This window comes from Zeugodacus cucurbitae, chromosome 2 (genome assembly GCF_028554725.1).
Source record: "Zeugodacus cucurbitae isolate PBARC_wt_2022May chromosome 2, idZeuCucr1.2, whole genome shotgun sequence".
NCBI lineage: Eukaryota > Metazoa > Arthropoda > Insecta > Diptera > Tephritidae > Zeugodacus > Zeugodacus cucurbitae.
This window is the reverse complement of record NC_071667.1, coordinates 68,008,367-68,031,106: the sequence shown is the minus strand read 5'-3', so window position 1 is coordinate 68,031,106 and position 22,740 is coordinate 68,008,367. Positions and strand designations below refer to the sequence as shown.

Below are 22,740 nucleotides of genomic sequence, written 5' to 3'. Positions count from 1 at the left end.
ATAATTTGAATGCCGAGAGTAGTTAGCAAGACTTATTTGAAATGAGCACTAAGACTAATTGTTGGGTTATAATTGAAAATTCATATTTATAAAGTTAATTTGAAAAGCTTGTGAGATTTGGACTCGTCGATATGGTCTAATACAAGTTGCTTATAAGATATCTATATATCTGTTTGTCACCACCCTAGGCTGTGAATCACACTTTCATCGGATAAATCTTCCATTTTAACTGTTCCTTGACAACTTCCATACAGCGATTGGTCCATAATTTATCTTTAGAAACAAACCGAAATCAAGAACTTATTTGATAGCAGTTTTTTTTTGTACAGATACCTCCGAACAGATTTCTGGACTTTATAGTTATAATAAATGCCTGTCTAGTTAGATAGGTCTTTAGTCAAATTGACTACTAAAGATCTACTAAGGATCTACTTTTGATATCGGGCCTATACATCTTGACATGTACCAACTACCACAAAACTTTACTGAAATGTTTCACATACCAGAAACTCAACCGAACTTTTTGACCGAACCCAAATCTAGGAGTAACTGCTGTTAGAACATTATAAATATATTTTTAGAACCGATTTGGACCGAGATTTTCCTGGGTTATCATGGTAATCTCGCGCTGAACCCATACTTTTTTCTTCATGATAATAATGTGGAACTTTTGGCTTTATGAGTCTACCCTCGTATTTCACATGCACCCTGAAGTTTCGCATTAGTTGTAATTCAATTAAAGTTCCACCTCTTCAAGCGACACTCCGGTGCTGATCACCATTGACAAGTGTAAGGCTAATAGTTTGCGTGTTGCTTTAGCTGTTTTATTTTTTCTTTCTTTGTGTTACGCCTTCGTCAAAATTTGGTTTAAGCTTTTATTGGTATTTCTCAGATTGAGTTTGTGTATATTTGTTGGTATTTTGTGAGCTGGTAGAGGTTATGTTTCAGTTATGGTACGACCAATCCAATTAGTTTGTACTATGTGCACAACAAATTTGCAACTTTTCCACAAAATAAAAAAGGAATTATATAATTTTGAATTTCTGTTCGACACACTACTACTATGCAACTTCTATCTCTTTCCATGCCTCTCTCTTTGCACTTACGCCTCTCTCGACCTCACGTAGACGAGCGTGCTAGTGGCCTTTTGGGCACCAAGTCTGGCAGTGGCACGAGCACCGGCGGTGGCGGCACGAATCGTTGGTCTCTGCTCACCCGCCAAACACCGACTACGCCGGGTTACACAAATAACAACAACAACAACAATATGGTGAATATAAAATCCTTGAATTTGCCAAAAGACGACATGGGCGTCTATCGTCGCAAGTCCTCCGGCAGCACTACGGGGCATCACGGCAGCAGCGCCAGCATGAGTGGCACGCCGATCGTCGGCTCACAAGTGGCGGATGCGGCTTTACTGATGCCAACCTGCGAAGATTTTGAGTGTCATGCCGCCGATGGATCAGTGTTGCTTAGGTAAGTGCCACGTCGCTGCTTAATTGAATTTTCCGTTACCATAACTTTAACTAATTTGCAAAATCTCTACTCTACTATTCACTTTCGCAAAACATTTTGTTGTGCAGGATACCCGCACCGCATGTTGTGGCCGCACGTGCTTATCGCTTGGCATCGAAGAAGCGCAACACCGGCAGCAACACCCACGACAACCAGCAAGGCAGCAGGCAGCATCAACAGCAGCTGGGCGGCAGCAATGTGTCAACAACTGCGGGTGTATCGACAATGGGTGGCAACACCGCCGCTGAGCCACAACAGCCGTCAACACCCGAAGGCAGCAGCGGTGAGGTAACTGGCAGCACCGGCACCAACACGGCGTTGACACGTCGACTGGCCAAGCTGCTGCATCAGTCGAGTGTGACGGCCTCGAGGCTGACGTCAGCCGCGTCGCCGCATGCCGATCACACAACTGCCAGCGCCGCAGCCACCACAAACAATCTCCTGCCAATTATGGCTGCTGCGGCGTCCAGAGATGGCGTTGGGCACAATGGCAGCGGCAGCTGCTTGGAAGAGGCGCCACGGCGACTTTCATGGGAGCGGTAAGTGTTAATGTTCGCACAGCTTCGGGCTATTGATTGCAACTACCACGTAAGCGGTTGGGTCAGAGTTGAGCTTCATTTGCATTGAAAATTAAATTTGTTGCGTGTTATAAATTAATTATTAAGTTGATAACTAGACATCGCTTATGTGGGTATATTGATTTCAACGCTATCATTCAAGTACTTCTGAACTATTTATTGAAATATGAATGCAAGATTTTCTGTTGGTGGTTCTAATGCCTTAGAAATTAAAAAAAATAGCTTTTTCATTACTTGGCAACCCTGTAATTAGCTATTTTTCCTTTATTATGTATAATAATGTTTTGGTCCGAAGCAGTAAACACTTTAGCGTACCTTGATCTGGTGGTAGATATCGCAACAGATCCAATAGCACCCCATCGGGTTTCTGAGAAAATGACATGATTATTGAACCTTTTTCATTGTCGCAATGGATGTCTATGTTCCTCACTTGGGTAACTCATCATACCCTCATGATCTCCATATACTCTCGCAACAAAGTTTCTAAGAGAGTATTAACGGTTGTTTGTGTCACCCAGAGATAAAAACGTGATTTGGATGACGAGTAGAGTTGAATTCCGGATGTCTGTCCGTCTGTCCGATGCAAGCGATAACTGCAGTAAAAATTGACATATATTGTTGAAACTTGATACACATATTACTTGGCGAAACCGGACGACTTCCAAATGGCAAAAACCGAAAACATATAAAGAGCTATAACTAAGCCATAGATAAAGTTATAAAATTAAAATTTGGTATAAAGAATCGCGATAGAAATGGACACATTTGGATGTAATTTTTTTGGGTAAGTCGGCGTGGCCCTGTCCCCACTACGTTTTTTGTACATATCTCGTAAACTACTAATGCTATGTCAATGCAACTCTCCAGAGTCGTTTGCTTCAAGAATTTCATAAAAATGGGTGAAATCGGACTATAACCACGCCTACTTCCCATACAAAGGTTATGTTGAAAATTTAAAAAAAAATACATTAATTCGGTAAGGAAACCCACCAGAAATGGTAAAGGGGCTGCACTCAAATTCTACACAAATTTATAAATGGGCGTGGCTCCATATCTCAGAAACTGCTCGACCAAATACATCAAAATAATGGAGAGAAACTCATAAAAGCCTGTACTTATTATTTTTTCGCCCAACGTTATTTTTAACACATATTTTTCTGAAACCTTTATAGTTTGTTGATCATCTTTTTAATTCGTGCAATTTAGTTTTAAATTATTAGACAGGTGGCAACGCTTATATATAGTAATATGGTATTTAGTTGTAATAGTTGTCAGCCTACACAAATTTTATTTGTTTTATATCCATATTTTAATGTTACAATAAATTATAATTTCTTATTATTTTTTAAATAGATGGCAACCCTCAACAAAAAATTTTACAATTATATTTTTTAAACTTTTTCAGCTTTCATAAAATTTCACTATATTACATATAGTAATATTCCTTTTTTATTTTAACCATGTTTTATATTAAATCTTGAAACATGTGGTAACCCTCAAACTACTCTATATCACATTACCTACCTGAGTATTGCACTTAATAATTTCAAAATACGATTGAAATCTATTCAGCCTTCACTATACTGATACTGCGAACGTGACGTTATTACGTTGCGTAACGCAATTTCGTTGCATTCAAGCGATTTTACTGTCGTAGCTTCAATACTTTTTCTTTGAAAATCCAATTAATGAAAACACTCTTTTTTTTATAATTATTAACAAATTAACTCCTAACATGTGACCCTGTAAAAATTATCTAAAACAAATATTTACTCTCAGAAAGCACACATACAATGTAGAAACATTAGCAGCATGTGAGCAAACATTTGACAGCCACACAAAACAATGTTTATTTATACATACGTAAGCAAATATGTATGTATGTCTGTGTATGTGTGTGTAGGTGTTTTTGTGTGCGTACCGTAGACTTATTTGATACTCTAAATATGTCTGCACATATTGTTTTATCTGTTTAACACGTTGTAATTAGTCAATTTCATAAGTAAACTTGGTTGTATGTGAGTGCGCGTGTGGAAGGGAATTTCATAGCAGCAGCAACAACAACAAATATAACAAGCAACGCCATGGTAACAGAAAGACAGCATTGCTGAAATTCATAGCATAAATGTAGGCGCAAGCGAGGCATTTGTATATACTTATGTATATTTACTGGCAGAAATTAACACTCACATACATATATATATATACATATATATAGAATATATATTTTAATTCATTTAACTATGAATGCTTCTCCATACAAAGGCACCAGACTTAATCAGCAAAGCACATTGATTCACAAACAAACACACATATATATTCATATAAAGCATATATCCTCGTGCAGACGTATATTGAATTTGTTGCATAACTGTTTGCGTGAATGTGAATTTAATTTCACACATACATACATACATACATACATAAGCATGTGTTGTACATTGTTACAAGGCGACTGAGCAGATTTATCTACATTCATAGAAATCTACATAATAAGAACAACAACAACAATTGTGTTCATTAAAGTCTAACATTTTGAAGTTCCACGTCACTGCACGCACGCACACACAAAAATCTCTCACACACAGCCACTCATGCATATACATATCTACCATGTGCTTTTGGCTACACACAAAAATGTCAAGGTCATTTAGATAAAATCTCACAAAATTTGTCGGAATTGTCGCTATTAATATGAATATTTCGAAAGCACTGTTATTTTGAATGCACATTTTAGCCTTTCACACATACCTGCGTCTCGTTGCGAGTCTAAAATTGCAAAATTCAAGTGTGTAAACACACAATCGAATTTAAATATGAATGAGTTATTGAATTATTCAAATTTAATGAAAATATATGCATTGTTAACAAATTAAGAACGTTATTTGGTTAGTTTTCGATAATTTTGTTGAAAGTTGATGCTCATATGTGCTTTATTAATAGACATAAATCACACTAAGTGATTTATTTTGTTAGCTACGGAAGTGTGAATATGTGAATATGTTAACATGTTTTCGTTTATAAATTGTTTGTGGATTTAATGGTATTTATTTTAGTCACATTAGAGCTAAAATGAAATGATTTCTATTTATAAAGATTGATATGAATGAACCACAGAGAGTTGGGGGTAACTGTATACAAATATAAATTTCTATATTATATACTAAATTAGTACACCACGTCGTATGAGCAACGTAATTTGTGTGATTTGTAAATCAATTATTTTTCGAAATGTGTGAGAACTTACATTGTGTTATTAAAAATCCATTTTTCACTATTCAATGTTTCTACAGATTTCCCAAGAATATTGATAGCTAATATATTAATTATTGTTGTACAAGCCAGTGTTTGAGGGTGGACTATACACCACTTAAGGGGTTAGGGGTAGTCAGAGACTTGAAAAAAAATCCATTTTTCAGTAATTTTTTTTTGCTATGAAATCATGTTATTTTATAAAAGTAATAATATGTGATTATTGTAGAATGTTTTGACATGAAGTCACGAAAATTAAAAAATATATATTTTTTTATTTTTTTTTTTTACAATTGCACCTAGTATACAATGATTAAATACTAACAACAAATCAATTCTCATAAAATAATAATTAAAAGCTAAATGTTAGAGAAATTCATTTGCTGCTACAGTTGCCTTGCTAAGTCTGAAGGCCTCTTACGTTTCAATCGGTTTTCTCGTTCAGCAGCACCGATGAGTCCGGGTGCCTCTTCATTTACATGCTGTATAAGCCTCATTTCGTGAGTCTTTGCAAGTTTGGTTATTCCCTTTACTACTGAATTCACACCAAGATCACGGTGAAGGTCAGCAGATCTAACATACCAAGGAGCATTAACTATACTTCTTAGTAGCTTATTTTGGAAGCGTTGAATGCAGGCTTGAGCAACCCCATAGTTGAGCTCCATAGGCCCGGATTGGCTTTAGTACTTGATTATATATAAACAGCTTGTTTGCGATTGAAAGCGTGGATCTCCTACCGACCAGATGGTAAAACTTAATAAATTTTAAATCAAGCTCACACCTTTTTATCCTTGACATGCTCTTTCCAGCGAAGCTTAGCTTCAAGGGTGATTCCTAGGTAGTTAGTATTATTGTGATATGGTATAGAAGTACCATTTATATAAATGGGATGGTATGATGGTTTTTATAATTTCCAAAGTTAAAGCTGTTTGTGTTGACTCAGTTGCAAAAAAGGGTCCTTGTGGTGACAATCATAAGCCCTTGGAGTTTCATCGAAAATCAACCGGATAAGAAAAATTCGTTTTAAAAATAGATAATCCTGTACCAGATCGAAGCTTTTTTTTTTAAATTTTCCTGAAAAAATCAATTGGTCTTAAAAAATTTAAATTTTTGAAAAACAAAAAAAGGTTCGCACATTAAATGCAATATTTGTGTAAAGTTATATTCATTGGTGGTGTATGTATGTATGTGATCGGCGTTGCAACCGTTTAGCCGGTTATAGCCGAATCGACGATAGTGCGCCACTTCTGTCTCCCCTTCGCAGTTCGGCGCCAATTGAAGATCCCAAGTGTAACCAGGTCGCTCTCCACCTGATCCCTCCAACGGAGTGGAGGCCTTCCCCTTCCTCGGCTTCCTCCGGCGGGTACTGCATCGAATACTTTCAGGGCTGGAGCGTTTTCGTCCATTCGGACAACATGGCCTAGCCAGCGTAGCCGCTGTCTTTTTATTCGCTGAACCATGTCAATGTCGTCGTATAACTCGTACAGCTCATCGTTCCATCGTCTGCGGTATTCGCTGTTGCCAATGTTTTGAGGATCATAAATCTTGCGCAAAATTTTCCTCTCGAAAACTCCTAGTGTCGTCTCATCTGATGTTGACATCGTCCAAGCTTCTGCACCATAAAGCAGCACGGGAATGATAGGCGACTTGTAGAGTTTGATTTTGGTTCGTCGAGAGAGGACATTACTTTTCAATTGCCTACTCGATCCAAACTGAGTTTGGTTCCCAGGTATACGAAATTATCTTCTACTTCGAAGTTATGACTGTCCACAGTGACGTGGGAGCCAAGACGCGAGTGCGCTGACTGTTTGTCTGATGGCAGGAGATATTTCGTCTTGTCCCCACTCACCTCCATTCACCTGCTATGACTGTCGATATTGTGACCTCCAGACCCATTGGTTGGGTATATATCATTATAAATTGTCAAGTGAACTAATCATAAATTGTCTCATATATGAAATAGGAGTGGTTGCTAACCGATGTTGTCTATTTCTAGTCGATAACATCAGGTTGTCAAGAGAATATTATATACCAAATTTCATTGAAATCGGTCGAGTAGTTAGTGGGATATGGCTTTTGACCCAAAAGTGGGCGACGCCACGCCCATATTCCAATTTTTATATGGTTTAGTTATAACACTTTATAGCTATTTGGTTATCGCTATTTTGTGAGCCCAATTTCGCTCATTTTCAATAGCAAACAAAACTATTATACTCTGTGAAAGATCTTGCGAGAGTATTAATATATAATGAGAAACCAATATCCAAAGAGCGTAAAAATAATTACGACGTAGAAAAATTCTGCTTTCAAAGCCAAATTTATTGATCGCATATTTTTCGTTTTTCGCCGTAAAATCCTTTGAAAACTTTTTAAGACGCTTTAAGTAAAACGCATATTTTCCAAATTACACAACTTTTGCACTCCCATTACTCATCTCTACTTTCATTTATGTACATTTCAACTCACCCAAACAATTGACTGGCATGCAAATGACTTTCACTTGGGAATGTGTCAGCTTTAAGGCAGCAACACCACAATTTCACAGGATTACGCATTTTCTGAACAGTAGTAGAAATAAGAAGCCAAAATCTGTTAAATAATTTGTATGAAACGTGTTCGAGCTTAATCTTCAAATCAGAAGCTAATTTGTTTTATTACCCAACAGCTTGTTAAAAATACAGTACAAAATAAAAAAAACACACACCCACACACATACTCATACTTGTACAACGCAAAAGTTAAGCTGGAACAACTGACGTAGATGCGAAAGCATTTCACTTGTAGGTGAAAGAAAGACTGAATTTTCCTCACGTGCACTTGAATTATGCATACTTTTAGGTGCACGTGTGCGTGATGGCATGTTTGTGTGTGTGTGTGTGTGTACTTTCAACTTTACATTGTAAAATTCGTCGAGCAGTTCACACAATAATTCCGAAAAACTCGAAAAAACAAAATTCTTCTTCTTAAATGCCTCGACTGTCGATATTGTGGCATGCCACGCACCGCACATACTCATACACGCACCCGCAAAGTACAACTTGCAAACAAGATTTAAACACAGCAACAAGGCAAATCGTGAAACGCATAGCTCAGCCCATTAAAGTGGCGCATTTGCCAGTTTTGCTTTAAGTTCACTTTCGTTCGATTTTCGCATTTTTCGGTTGTTCGGCAACGCACATTAAAATACCTAGAAATAGAAACTTAAATCCAAGCTAAAGCGATTTAAAAATAAATTTTGTATTATTATTTTTTCATTTTTATGGTTGCAGATGCTGTGATTAAGCTCATATAAAGGTGCATTTGTACATAATATAAATACTTTACTTACTTTAAAAGTAAGGTTAAGTAGGAACATTTTTTCTGAGATAATGGACAATAAATGTAGTTTAGCTCTCATAAAAATATTTAGACTTATAAATATATGTATAGAGTTTGTTTGAGTTTAATATTAGATTCCTGTAGTCGTTAGTTACAAAAATTATGAATCTTCAAATCATTCTACCAATTACAATTTATTTATCTGAAACTACTGTAACCACATGCTGACAGTCGCTAAACACATTGTTTATATTAATTTAATAGTTCAACCTTTCTTCTATAACCCTAAATGTAGGCAACGATGAATTTCTCGTATACAGATTGGGTATAATATGTGTTTCCAGAGCAATAAAATATTTCCAGATATCATTTTTTAAGAAACATAACTTTAAAAAAATCTGAGAAAGCATTTATTTCTCCAAAAAATTCATTCGTCCATTCGATAAAAGTTTTTTATCGGGACGTGGAGGGAATTGAGGTAACAACGGCTGGGTTTTCGGAATTTTTAAATAAAACTTTCACAAAATAACTTTGCTATGCTGAATTGTTTAAATGAAGTAAACGATAGGATATTTAAAAAAAATTAAAACTACCCTTTCTCAACCTCTGAAAGCTACCTCACCCCTATATATAAACATATATGTCGGTAAAAAAATTTAAAATTTTTGTGTTGTTTTATCTTTAATTTCACGTTTTTAAGAATGTTACCTCAAATTTTTACAGATATTTTAGTAGTAGAAGCGAAGTTTTAGCATTTTTCATCTTGCTCTGCTACACTAGTCAAAAGTGTGCTTGAAACTTTAAACGCGATTATCTCGAAATCATGTTTTTCCGAAAACTTCGTTGCGGTGACTCGGTTTGCTGAAAGAGTTTTCAACTGATTTGATTTTTTTTTTATTTTTTTGCATGTCCTTGAACGATTTCATATTTTTGTTCAAATTTTCACATCAGTGTTATGAATTTTTCAATACATTTTATCAGATGAAAAAGGTAGCGTTTTTGAAAAAATCATCCCCGTTTGCAGAAATTTTGTTTTCGTTACTGGACACCGCAAGTCCCCATACTAACGAAATTTATTTAGTTTTATGCTTTCAGTTGAGCTGATGGACTTGAATCGTAAAAACGCGTTTTGCGTAAAATGTAATAGCTTTGACAATTACTAGTCTTTTGTATTTGAGCTGATTTTATAGAATAGACATTGTACTATGCAAGACGCATACCAAGTATTCAATAAAAATATGGCTACATACTTCTACAGAAAATCAAAATTTTGTTGTCAAATATCTCCATTCCGCTTTTTGCTCTTTATTCAATGCTTTATAAAAATTGTTACAGTTATCGGAAATATGCGCCGTTTCGTTCGATAATCTGTTATCATCTAGACGGAAACATCATAATACCCCCCTCGTAGAAGCCCCTCACCTTATTTGCGAAGAACTCGAACAGTCACTTTTCACAAGCCTCTTTTGAGTTCAAATTTACACCATCAAGGGCGTTCGCCATGGACTGGAACAGGTGGTAATCACTTGGCGCAATGTCCGAGCTATATGGTGAATGCTATAAAAGCTCCTATCCGAGCTCCCGTAACTTCTGACGAGTCATCAACGAAGTGTGTGGTCTAGCGTTGTCCTGGTGGAACACTACACCCTTCCTGTTGGCCGATTCTGGACGCTTCTTGTCGATCGCCTGCTTCAAGCGGTCCAGTTGTTCGCAGTAGATGGTGGAATTAAGTGTCTGACCATATGAAAGCAGCTCATCACACAGCAAAAACTCTCTGGCCGCCAATCCCGGCTTGGCCACTGTTTGCGATGATTCACCGGCCTTCGACCACGACCGTTTTAGCTTGATGTGATGTCATATGTGATCTATTTTTCGTCGCCAGTAACCATTCGCTTCAAAAATGGGTTTAGTTCGTTCCGTTTCAGCAGCATATCGCAGGCGTTGATTCGATCCAAAAGTTTTTTTCTGTCAAATCATAAACATAAATACAGATTTATAAATTTATATAGTCTACTTCCAGGCGAACTCGCTTCCGTTTGCTATAGGAACTTTTCCTTTAAGAAATATCCTTAGATAAGAAATTGCTACTCCAAAAGTACTCAACATTCCTTCCGCAAAACCGCTACAGTATCCACCAATAGAGCTTGCCTTATGCACATTAAAGTATACCACAACAATTATAAATATTTATGGTTTTGGTTAAACTCTAAGCACGCAGCTACTATAAACTAAATATAGAAAATCCATAATCAACTAATTTTCAAAAAACTTTCTTCTTCAAGCAATAAGTGTGCGTATGTGTGATTAAGTGTGCACAAGAGCATGGAAACGACGTGCTCGAATACGCCAAAGCAAAACAGGAATAACACATATACACTCACATATATACACTAACTAACACAAAGCGATGCTTCAGCAACGCCGTAGAACAGTCTTATCTGGTGAAAGGAGCCTAAGTAAGATACATACATAATAATTTAGCAGCGCTACTTAATTGTCATGCATTATTCATAAGTTGGGGAGCCAACGATTGGTGCCATGAGTGGTAAGGGGGTCGGCGTGTATGTGTGAGGCTCTTGTGCACAGAAAGAAACACACAAGTGAGGACACTTGTGGCGGCAGCAGTGCGCTCTACAAGAGGGCCCTACCACTGATTGGCGAAGGACAACGAGAAGTGTGAAGAAACGCCAGAGAGAGGTTAAGGGCTTACGCCGACGAAGAACGGGTTTGCATTTGAGCTGAATAATTTGCCGCTATTTCCAACGCTGCCAACGCAGAGCATATTGCATGTGTAGCTAAAGATTTAAAAGATAATTAATAAAATCGACGAAGTGTGGGATATGTGTGTGAAAACTTGAATATGTCATTGTTTGCCTCTTATCTTCATCTTCTTGAACGCTTTTGTTGACTTTCAGATGACTCGCGTTTGCTAAACAATTTGTTCTTGTAGCCTTACACAACTTCATTTCACATTTTTCCATCCTCTTCTTTTTGCCGTTAAGCACTTTTACCTTATTTAACTCTTCCGACACTTTCTTTCTTTATTTATTAAAGCGCTTCCTTTTGGGTTTCATGCTTTGTTTTTATTTTTGTTTTCGACTCGTCTCAATTCCGTAACCTAACTTTATTGGCAGCAGCAAAAAAATGTGGCAAACAGTGTGTGGCTGCCGTAACGGGTCACATCACGTACAGGCTTCTGTGCTGTTACGCGTTTAACGCTACTTTGGGCTGCCTCGGCATTGCGGCACGTTCACGGTGCTTAGGTCGAAAGTCAATTGTATTTAATTAGGCAAATGAGTTAAGACTTTGACAGCAAACTAAAATTTTAATGCTACCCAAAGGATTACAACAAAAATAAACTTAATTTTCCTAAAATTGTTGGGAGTTGTTACTTGGAGTGGTGGGGTGTATAAATCGCCTGTTTACTGGCCTGTTTGCTTAACTCAAGAGCAATTAAATGCCCGTTTTTGATGCTTTGTTCTCTATTGTAACGGTATATGAGGCGACTAAAATCCATGACCCTGCGGGTTTGGGTCCAGAATATGCCCGAGGTAGGGTATGCCTGTCGTAAGAGGTGACTAAAATCCAAACATGCACAAATAGATAATTTGACTGATGCTAATGGCTGATACTCAGTCTGTTATCTATGCCTGCTAGATGATTGTGTTCACGCACAATTGTCTACCAGTGCAGAGCAGTATGGAAAGGCTCTATTGGAAGTAGCTTCGGCTACAACGTCTTACCAGAGACTGGACAGGAGCCCAGGAGACTTTGCTTTCGCCTGCTCGTTGGGTTACGGACCTTCGGGGAGTTTCGTGGTGGCTGTGGTTTCTAAACCTAAATGCAGGCAGGTGTGGAGTTGCATGGCAACCGGGTGCCGGACCCAAAGCACAGCAAAGGTTTTAGATGGGCCTCGCCCCTACCAAGGTGGCATAAGTGTGTCCATACAACACGCCAATTGGTACTGGTGGTGCAGAGCAAACTCAGGGCGCTGATCAACGTATTGTATTGATCCGCTTGTGTTTTTGAATTAGTTAGGCCTTAATAGGCAGGTACTCACGTTAAACAAATTCACTCGCGTAACGGTATTTATATTTTTATATATAATAAATATAAATGTCGCTTGTCGGATCCTTTCCACTAAATCAGTTAGTTGTAAAGGATCAGGAAACCTAATATTTAATACAAAAATATTTTCGATTCGGTGCTCTGTTCTTCAAACTTCTTTAAATATAGAAAAAAATAATAAATTTTTTACCATTTAAAAAGCGTTGCCTACATTTGGGCGCATATTTGCAATTTTAAATGTTTAAATTTTAAAGTCAGCCTCCTACATTTGTGAGACACCTTAACGATGTCAAGTACTATTTTTAAAATATATAGTGCTTTGTTGTCAGAAATTTATGAAAAATTTAAATGTGATCTCTATTTTATTATACCTGTTTAATTAATTTATACTAGTTGCTTTTTCTATTCACCACTATGCAAATTATGATATATTAAAGAGAGCTTGAAACTATAATTATACTACTTTTGCCTATAAATATAATAATTGTTGCCTACATTTAGGCGCATAGATGTAATGTAATTTTAAAAATTTCATCTTTATTTCATTATACCAGTTTAACTAATTTCTACCAGTTGCTTCTTCGATACACCACTATACAAATTTTGCTGAAGAAAGAGAACTTAAAAGCTGAAACTATTCTACTACCATCCACCAATTTATACCAATTCCTTAAATAATCTTATTAAATACAAATTGCCTTTAATTCGTATTAGCAACATTCAAGTATTTCCAATGTAATTGAGCACAATAAAATCAAATTGTACAAAACTTAAAAAGCATACAATACAGCCCTACCAACACACATTACATTGTATATGTACGTTTATGGCAAACACACTTTAATGATGGACAGCACAATACAGTGGCTAGACAAGTTGAGACAAACTGAACAAGGGTCATAAACCTCGAGTGGAGCGCACTTATGCGCTTTCATCAAAGAAGTTGACAATTTTCGCTGTGATCGTAGTAACCACACGCGTACATACTTATATACAAGTAGTGTTATTATTTATATTTTTCTTACATATTTACTCATGCAAAATAAGCATGAATTGTCAGCAAATTATTAGTTACAAACAGACGGACCAAATATTAGCGCCCGGAAATGGGTCAGCTAAAGTTGTGGGAAAGATTTTCTGTACATATAAATATGTACAAAGGAAAATGAGTTTGGTGGTAGGCGGGAGAATCGGGGAAATGCTCGCCTAGCACGTGGCAGTTTTATACAGTCATACATTAAAGTATATGGGCATAATGGCAATATAAGTTTATGGCATATGTGTGGTTATACATATATGAGAATATGTTGAGAAATATGTATGAAAATAAATAGGTATATGAAAGCACGAATGAATTGATAGAGAAAATAACTATGAATATTAATGGATATAAAACGCAGAACATAAAATAAACTACCACCAGTAATTTTTATCAATGAATGTGTTATAAAAATGGGTAAGAATATGAAATATTAATGTAATGACGAAAATACAGTTGAACTTCTTTAACTTGAATCACCATAATCCAAAAAAAATCTTCGAGTTAGAGAAACTTCCGAGTTATGGAAGGAAATTTGTATGAACTTTTACTTCTATTCCCAATTCAAGAGTTCGAGTTATGGAGAACTTCGAGTTTTAGAAGTTCAAGTTGTGGAAGTTCCACTGTAGTTTTTTTATAAATCATATGCCGACGAAGAATTAAATTTAAATAAGTAAGGAAAGGCTAAGTTCGGGTGCGACCGAACATTTTATACTCTCGCAATTTATTTATGTAATTTTATTAAAATAACACACAATTTGACCCATATATTCGGTATAAAGTCCAATAGAATAAGGAAAATCATCATATATGGTATATGAGGGCTGATGTAATTCCTAAACGGATTTCACTAATTTTTTTCATAAGTGAAGCAACAGATGATATACAGTATTTGTGTAAAGTTTTATTCGGCTATCTTCATTGGTTCCCAATGTATATATTATAAAGTGAACGAATCAGAAGAATTCAAAATTGGGTTATATGGGAAGTAGGCGTGGTTGTGAACCGATTTCGCCCATATTCCACCCGTGTCATCAGGGTGTCAAGAAAGTGTTATATACCGAATTTTATTAAAATCGGTAGAGTAGTTCCTGAGATATGGGTTTTGACCCATAAGTGGGCGACGCCACGTCCATTTTCCATTTTGTAAAAATATCTGTTTAAGGAAATGGCTAAAAGAAATTACTGCAGAAAGTTTGGTTTATACAGTTTTTTAGTTTGCAAGATATATACAAAAAATCTATTTGGGAGCGGCGTCACGCCCACTTTTCAATTGAAATTACATCCAAATGTGCCCCTTCCTAGTGCGATCCTTTGTATCAAATTTTACTTTCTCAACTTTATTTATGGCTTAGTTATGACACTTTATGTATTTTCGGTTTTTGTGATTTTGTGGGCTTGGCAATGGTCAGATTTTGCCTATCGAAAGCAACCTCCTCAGGGTGACAAGGAATATGTGTTCCAAGTTTCATTAAGATATCTCAATGTTTACTCAAGTTATGACTTGCACGGGCAGACATCCGCATTTCAACTCCACTCGTCATCCTGATCATTTATATATGTATATATAACCCCATATCTAACTCTTTTATTTCTGGGTAATACAAACAACCGTTATGTGAACAAAACTATAATACTCTGTGCAACATGTTGCGAGAGTATAAAAAGAATGAAGATTAAAAAAAAATTAATTTTTATATTAAAAAAAATTGAACATCATCCTAAATGTATGCAACATAATATTGGTGGTGTACAAAAAGTATTTCCGATAGATTGTATACTCTCTCTATGGAGAATATGTAATAAAGTGTAATTTTAGTCTAATAAATCCAAAGCCCACTTTTTTTATATGTGACCTGGTCTACGGAAAGGGGGCTTAGGTGTCAACAAATCAATTTTCACTTTTTAGTTGATTCGGATCGAAGATGAGATGATGTTTATTTTTAACAGCTGTTTCCCAGAAAACTAGTTTTCGCACGTTAGCTCCCTTTTCGTAGACCAGGTCACATATAATACATTTACAGTGAAACCTCTCAAGAGAGGTCATTTGTTCTAAAAATGTATTCTTTATGCATGAAAAAATGTTCGCTCAAGGAAGATGTCCGCCTAATAGAGGTGTTCGTTAGGAAAGGTTTCTCTGTATTGCTTTGTTCAATGTTCTTGTTGTGGTTGTTGCATAAAATATTCACCACAATTAAATAATTTTAGTGATCTACAATAAAATAAGAGAGTCGAACATCAGCTAAATTAACGAAATTAAGCAGAAAAGCAGGATTTTTGTTGAAACGCCTAAATGTAGGCAACTTTTTAAATTTCTTTGTTGCGCTTTGAAATTTTTCTCTATATATTATATGTTTTTATTGGCAACATAAAATTAAATTTTTAAAAAGTCATATATGTATGCAATTTACCGTTATTTCAAAAAGTTAATAATTTTTTTTCAAAAAAATAAAAATTTAAATACCAAAGGATTTTTACCAAAACCACTGAAATGACGGTTATAAGTAGATAAATTATTCAAAATGACACTTACACCCTCTCTCACTTATGGAATTCTCTTCAAGTGGCAGCTCTACAGTTGTAGCACAGCTTGCCAGTGTGTCTGCAGAATGACGAAGTTAATAGCATTATTAATACTATTACTTTTTATTATTATTACTCACGGCTGTGCAGTGCTTTAAAATGCCACTAAAGGCAAGCAGATTATTGTGGCAAGTGTGCGAGTATATGTCTGTGGCATGCTTAAGTTATTGCACTTGTGTGTGTGGGTGTGGGTGTTTGTGTGTGCGAGTTAAAGTGCTGGCGACAACATCATTACCAGCAATCATCAACGCGGCCGCAACGACCGGAAGCGAACGACGACAGCAAAAGCATACAAACAGGAACAACACTTTACAATAACAACAGCAACAATATACAATAACACTAGCGATGATACTCATTGTCATTTCCTTGTTGCTGCTGCTGTTATTGTTGTTGTCGTTCACGCTGTTATTATGCGTGAAGCCATGCGGCTTCAGCTGTTGCTACTTCATCACCGCATTTGCAACAGATGCCACTTTGCCAAGCAAAGGACTCGGCTGCTGACAATAAACGTTCAAAGATCATCAACAACACATACATACATACATATACATATATGTGTGTGTAGTGGTATGAAATATGTATAAATAAAATGTGTTTGTGTATGTGTATGTTGATGCTCTGCTCACTGGCTTCCCCAGTCATTGCAAATTTTATTCACTTTCCAGCTGACGAATATTGCACAAGAAGGCGCAGGAAAATGCAGCAGTAAAAACCTGGCAGAGGGGGGATGGCAGGCGTTTGTTACGCGCAGCCAGTTCGCCCGTTGGCAATTCACTTGCATAAACTTTGATTGCATTTACATGCAACGATTTAATGCATTTCGCCTATAGCAAATTATAAATCTGTCAAATGGCATTTCTGCGCTTCGGCTGCCACGTCACGCAATCATTATGCGCCTGACAAATGCACTTACTTACTTTTATATTGCACAAGTTATAGTTGTTGTTCATGTTGTTGTTGTTATTGCTTTTATAGCACTGTCCACGGGCGTTTGTCTATCGTTAGTCGTTGCAAGTGTCACTTGCCGGGCGATTTTCATTTACTACTCGTTGTTTTTATTGTTGCTGTTGTTGTTGTTACTGTTTCAGCCAGTTCAGTTTTCCTGCTCGCTGCAATTTTCGAACGGAAGTTGCTGCAAACTGTTCGATTTTAATTTCCTGCCTTTCAAAAGCTCCCCATTAAAAGTGTCAAGTCAATGCAAATGTAATGTATTGTGTTGTGTATGAAAGAACTCTCCTCTCTGTTGCTGTTTTAATTAGCGCTTAATAATTAAAGAAGTCCTGGCAAATTAATTAGTTTAAGTAAAACAAAATGTTATTGTAAACTTTCACAGTTTGCTTTCAATTAAGCGTGGAAAATGAATTTCGCCTGGAATAATGGAAAGCTTTATCGGTCTATTTTAAGCTATTTACTGAAAATTTTTGGATTATTTCGCTCAAGTCACTTCAGTAATGTGGGGATTTAAGGAACGGAAAAAATTTTCCATTGTTCTTAATTCTTCTCGAGTCTTTAGGACAGCTTGATTATGTTAGGTTTCAGCATTAGGACGGACTTCTTTTAATATTTATACGCTCGCAACAAAGTTGCTATGAGAGTATTATAGTTTTGTCCACATAACGGTTGGTTGTAAGTCCTAAGATATAGGGTTATATATATCAATATATCAAAATGGTCAGGGTGACGAGAAAAGTTCAAATCCCGATGTCTGTCCGTATGTCCGTCCGTCCGTAACTGTAACTTGAGTAAAAATTGAGATATCTTGATGAAACTTGGAAGACGTATTTCTTGGCACCATAAGAAGGTTTAGTTCGAAAATGGGCGTAATCGGACCACTGCCATGCCCACAAAATGTCAAAACCGAATACACATAAAGTGCCATAACTAAGCTATAAATAAAGCTATGGAAGTAAAATTTGGTATGAAGGATTGCACTATGAAGGGGCACATGTGGATGTAATTTTTTTGGGGAAGTGGGCGTGGCCCCACCATCTACTAAGTTTTTTGTACATATCTCGCAAACTACTAAAGCTATATCAAGGAAAGCTTTCTAGAGTCGTTTCTTTTAGGTACTACCTTATACAGTGCAAAAATGGAGCAAATCTGGATTATAACCACGCCCAGCTCCCATACAAAGGCTATGTTCAAAACTACTAAAAATGCTTTAATTCAGTAAGGAAAACCAACAGAAACCTTAAATTTTATAATAAAGAAGGTGCAGAAGAGGTGCACTCAAAATGGTATACAAAATTTTGAATGTGCGTGGTTCCGCCCACTTATGGGTCAAAAACCATATCTCCGAAACTACTCGACCAATTTGAATGAAATTCGTACATAAAATCTTCGTGCCTTCCCAATGATATGTTGTGAAAATAGTCTAAATCGGTTCACAACCACGCCCACTACCTATATACCAGAACTCTGAAGTCGGTCTGAATAGTTTACTTTACAATATATAAAGTTAGTACAAGTGAAGATATCGGAACAGAACCTCGGTGCATTTAACCTAACATTAGGGTTTCCAACTTTCAATGGACTTTATTCCATATATATGACGAATATGTGGGTCAAATTGTGTATTATATATATATTATATATCATCGAAGAATTTGGCTCGAAATCGTCGGATCTTTTGGAACTTTTCGAGCGCCCATAGAGTTCAGGTCTTGCACAAGCTGTATTTTGTACGCTTTTCAATTTAAGATCTCGATGCGCTAAGTAGTTCCATACTTCAGTCCGAGTTCCAGCGAACGGCGCGACGGACTCTGCACAGTTTTTGTGTACACACTCAGCTATGGCTTCTATATGTTTTTCACTGCGTTCTGGACGTGGTATATTCGGCCGAATTTTATCCAATAATGAGCGCTGGGTCTCAAGATGGATGATGGTGTTGTGAATAGTGCGCTAAGCAGGCCGATTATGATAAGTTGAGCAAAGAGCGCGAAACACATTATTTACAGAACGTGAATTTTCATAATTTCAGAATATTAAAAAATATGAATTAGGCTTAAATTTGAAATTGGTCGATAAGTTCCTGAGATATGGGTTTTGAGTCATTAGTGGGCGCTGCCATGCCCATTGTCTTTTTTTCATACCATATGAGTGCTGCTCTGTCATTTCTTATGTGGAATTTAGTGTATATGTCGTTTTTCGATAGTGAGTTCAGTCAGTTTTAATAGTTTTCAGCATAATTTTTATATAGGGGGTAGGCATTAGGTTATTTTCATGGTGCGTGATGAGGTACTATGGGGAAATGTGTCCAGTATGTTTGGTTTACATAGCTTAGCTAGTTTGGAAGATATATTCAAAAAACCCTTATTTGGAGGCTGATCCATGACCAGTTTTTTCGGTTTTGTTGTACATCCAAATAAGTCCCTCCCTATTATGATCCTATTAACAACATTTCATTTTCATAGCTCTATTTGCCATGTAATATGTGTTCATTAAAATATCTTTAGGGGCACACCTAATTTTGATCGTTTTTGGCCTGCCTAAATTCGATTTTTTGATCAGATTAAAAATCGATAGGTCATTGTTATATAATTATACACTGCAACAAATTCGGAAAATGCTGCTTCGAGAAAAACGCGTTTAAAGATAAAATGATCGTTTTCACTGTTGGCGGCTGCTCTTTAATTGAATTGATTTTTTTGAAATTTCACACTAGCAGCTCTATTCTGTGCACTTTACAAATTCAACAAATTTCTAATTTGTAAAAAATTTAAATTTATCAAGCATTTCGTATTCTGTGTCTAAAATAAAAAGCTTTTTTCTTGATAAGTTGTTAAGAAGTAAAATGCTCTTGACAAATAAAATATCTCGTTGTGGATAGTTGTGAAAATGAATTTGTTGTAAAGGGGATATTTTACTTTTGTTGTTATTTTTATACAAAGAGGAAAAATATGAACATGTTGATGGCTCGCGTTATTGAGCCATTTTTATATTAACCCTTTCATGTCAGAATTAAAATGGGCGGAGCTAACATTTTTTTTTAGGACAGATATATATTAGTCTTAACTCAAATATGAAGTGATAAAAATTTCAAAGTCCTATGTATCCTGGTTCATTAGTTACAGGATGTTGCTTATAGACACAAATTAGATTATTATAAAAAAACTAAACACTTTTTTCGTGAAATTTTTTTTAAATAACTCTCTTATCTTTACTTATTTATATAGTTCATTTTGTTTTAAAATAAAACAATTTTTTCTTATGTTTTTGAGCACTTTTTGTATAAACACTTCAGTATAACTTTTTCGCGAAACCGATTTTGACAATTCCACTCTGCGGAGAAGGCCTACTGAATGAATACGCGCACAACACATAAGTCTACATAATTGAAAAAACCGCTGGTCAAAAATATTTAAATAACGAGAGTTAGAAGCCGATAAGTACAATGTTGCCTATAGGCAACATTTGGCATGAAAGGGTTAAGAAGTTAATTTTTCCCTTTTTTATATAAAAAACGAATTTAATGAGGGTAACTTTGACGAAATTGTTTTCTATATATTGCATGCGATTACAGTTCAGCAAATTTTTGACAATAAAGAACAAAGTTTAGATTTCGTTGTCCCCAAGGAACTTTTCTGAAGCTAAACATAACAACCACCTAAATCAAAATTGCATTCCAAATAGTTTTAAATATATTATAAAGGACATATGTATATGTATTATATTATTTAGTATTCTGTGGCTTTGAGCTAAGCAAAAGACTAGGGAGGGAGCTGGGATGGGAAAGCGAATATATAGCCTCTGTCATCCGATTATCAATCAACCTCATTTACGCGCGGCTCTCCTTGTTTGGTTAGAGGGATTAGCGAGGCTCTGGCGACCGCGTAAATGCGGTATAACCTTGTCATCTATATAGAGTACATGGGGTTGTAAAATCAAACCAAATTCTTTGCATCAGGCCTGAAAGTTTTCAGTCGATATATTAGAATTCTCGATACATCAGAATCGAATAGATAGGCTGATAACCGGTCAATCGTAAACCAAACTTAGTGACGAAGCCACATTAAAGAAGGCTCGGTTAAAAATGGGGCTAGATTCGGAGCATGGAATATTTGCGCTCTCTCAGAAACTTCACGTCTAGACCAAGAGCAAAGGATTTATTGTGAAATTGAAGTTAAATTACTAACTATTTTGCAACAAATATTAAAATGCATGTTAAAACTTACGTTATAAAATAATTCAAATAAATTTTTCAATTCAAATAAATATAATTGGACAGAAATCAGCTGTTTCTGTTTACATTTTTTGTTTCTCACACGTGTGGGGAAAAGCTATGCGTTCTGAAACTTTTTATTTTATCAAAAATCTGAAAAATCTGAAAAAGATTTCAATTTTTTTGTTATTTTGTCAAGTGCACAGAATAGGGCTGTAGGTGTGCTCCTTAAGCTTTAAAGTTATCGCTTGCAAGGAATGATTGTACTTAAATATATTTATGGAATATCAAAATCATATATGTAATGTGTTTAACTATTTTTTTATTTTTAAGACAGGTGGCAACTTTCTGGTCAGTTAAAGCAATTATCGGATTTTCTGCAGAAAGCATACATTTGAGCAATATTGATAAAATTATTATTGGTGTTAATACATTACTAAGAATCGTTATATTATTACCACTACTTCATAATCTGTGAGCATTTGAAAAATAAGTGCTTTTGAAAACTGTATATTCTATGTATAGTAACTGAATATACATAAGTATGTACACATGTATATATTAGCGTATCTATTCATTAAAAATCCATCCACGCATTATTGCCTCCCAAGCCAATTCCTCGCTGCTTAGCACTTTATGCGCGCAACGTTCAATAATTCAGAATGTGCTCCAATTCTTCTAAGTAGCTGCTTACTTCTTTTTTGTATAATTTTCTTATTCACTCCATATTGTCGACCACTTTTCCACTGAAATTGTTTTCATTTTCTGATTTGATTCCATTTAATTCTTTTTCGCTGTGTGTTTGCTTTTGTTTTTGCAGGCGTAAGGACAGCAGCGCATTGCAACGTTCGGCCAGCATTGATTCTTTCGCCGAGATTGTGTTTAGCGACACGCCGCGACCCTCACTCGACATACCACGCCCCTCGGTGGTGCCGTTCAGCAAGCGGCCATCAGCGAGCAGCTTGTTCTCGAACTGCAGCACCGCATCGCAAACAACCCAATTGAATATCAATTACGGTGCCGGTGGCGATCTCTGCAGCAGCGGCAGCAGTGCGGGCAATAGTCGACGCGAAAGCCTCTTAAGTCCATCGTCAACACGCCGCAATAAGCTGACCAGAATTATAAACGGTAAGTGGAGCAAACATAGTGGTGGTCATGTGCGCCGAAAGCCGGCAAATAAGCACACACATACATAGTGCTAGCGTAGTTTTGCGCTGGCTTGT

The 22,740-nt window shown here is 36.3% G+C and overlaps 1 protein-coding gene across 1 annotated transcript in view; it reads left to right on the top strand.

Moving 5' to 3' along the window:
• The window catches only part of LOC105216385 (uncharacterized), a 159,729-nt gene that overhangs the window by 93,470 nt on the left and 43,519 nt on the right, over positions 1-22,740 (top strand). The window contains exons 4-6 of the mRNA XM_029042926.2: positions 1,128-1,476; positions 1,584-2,054; positions 22,338-22,645. Of these exons, the coding sequence (XP_028898759.2) occupies positions 1,128-1,476; positions 1,584-2,054; positions 22,338-22,645 (1,128 nt within the window). The remainder of the gene's footprint in view (positions 1-1,127; positions 1,477-1,583; positions 2,055-22,337; positions 22,646-22,740) is intronic.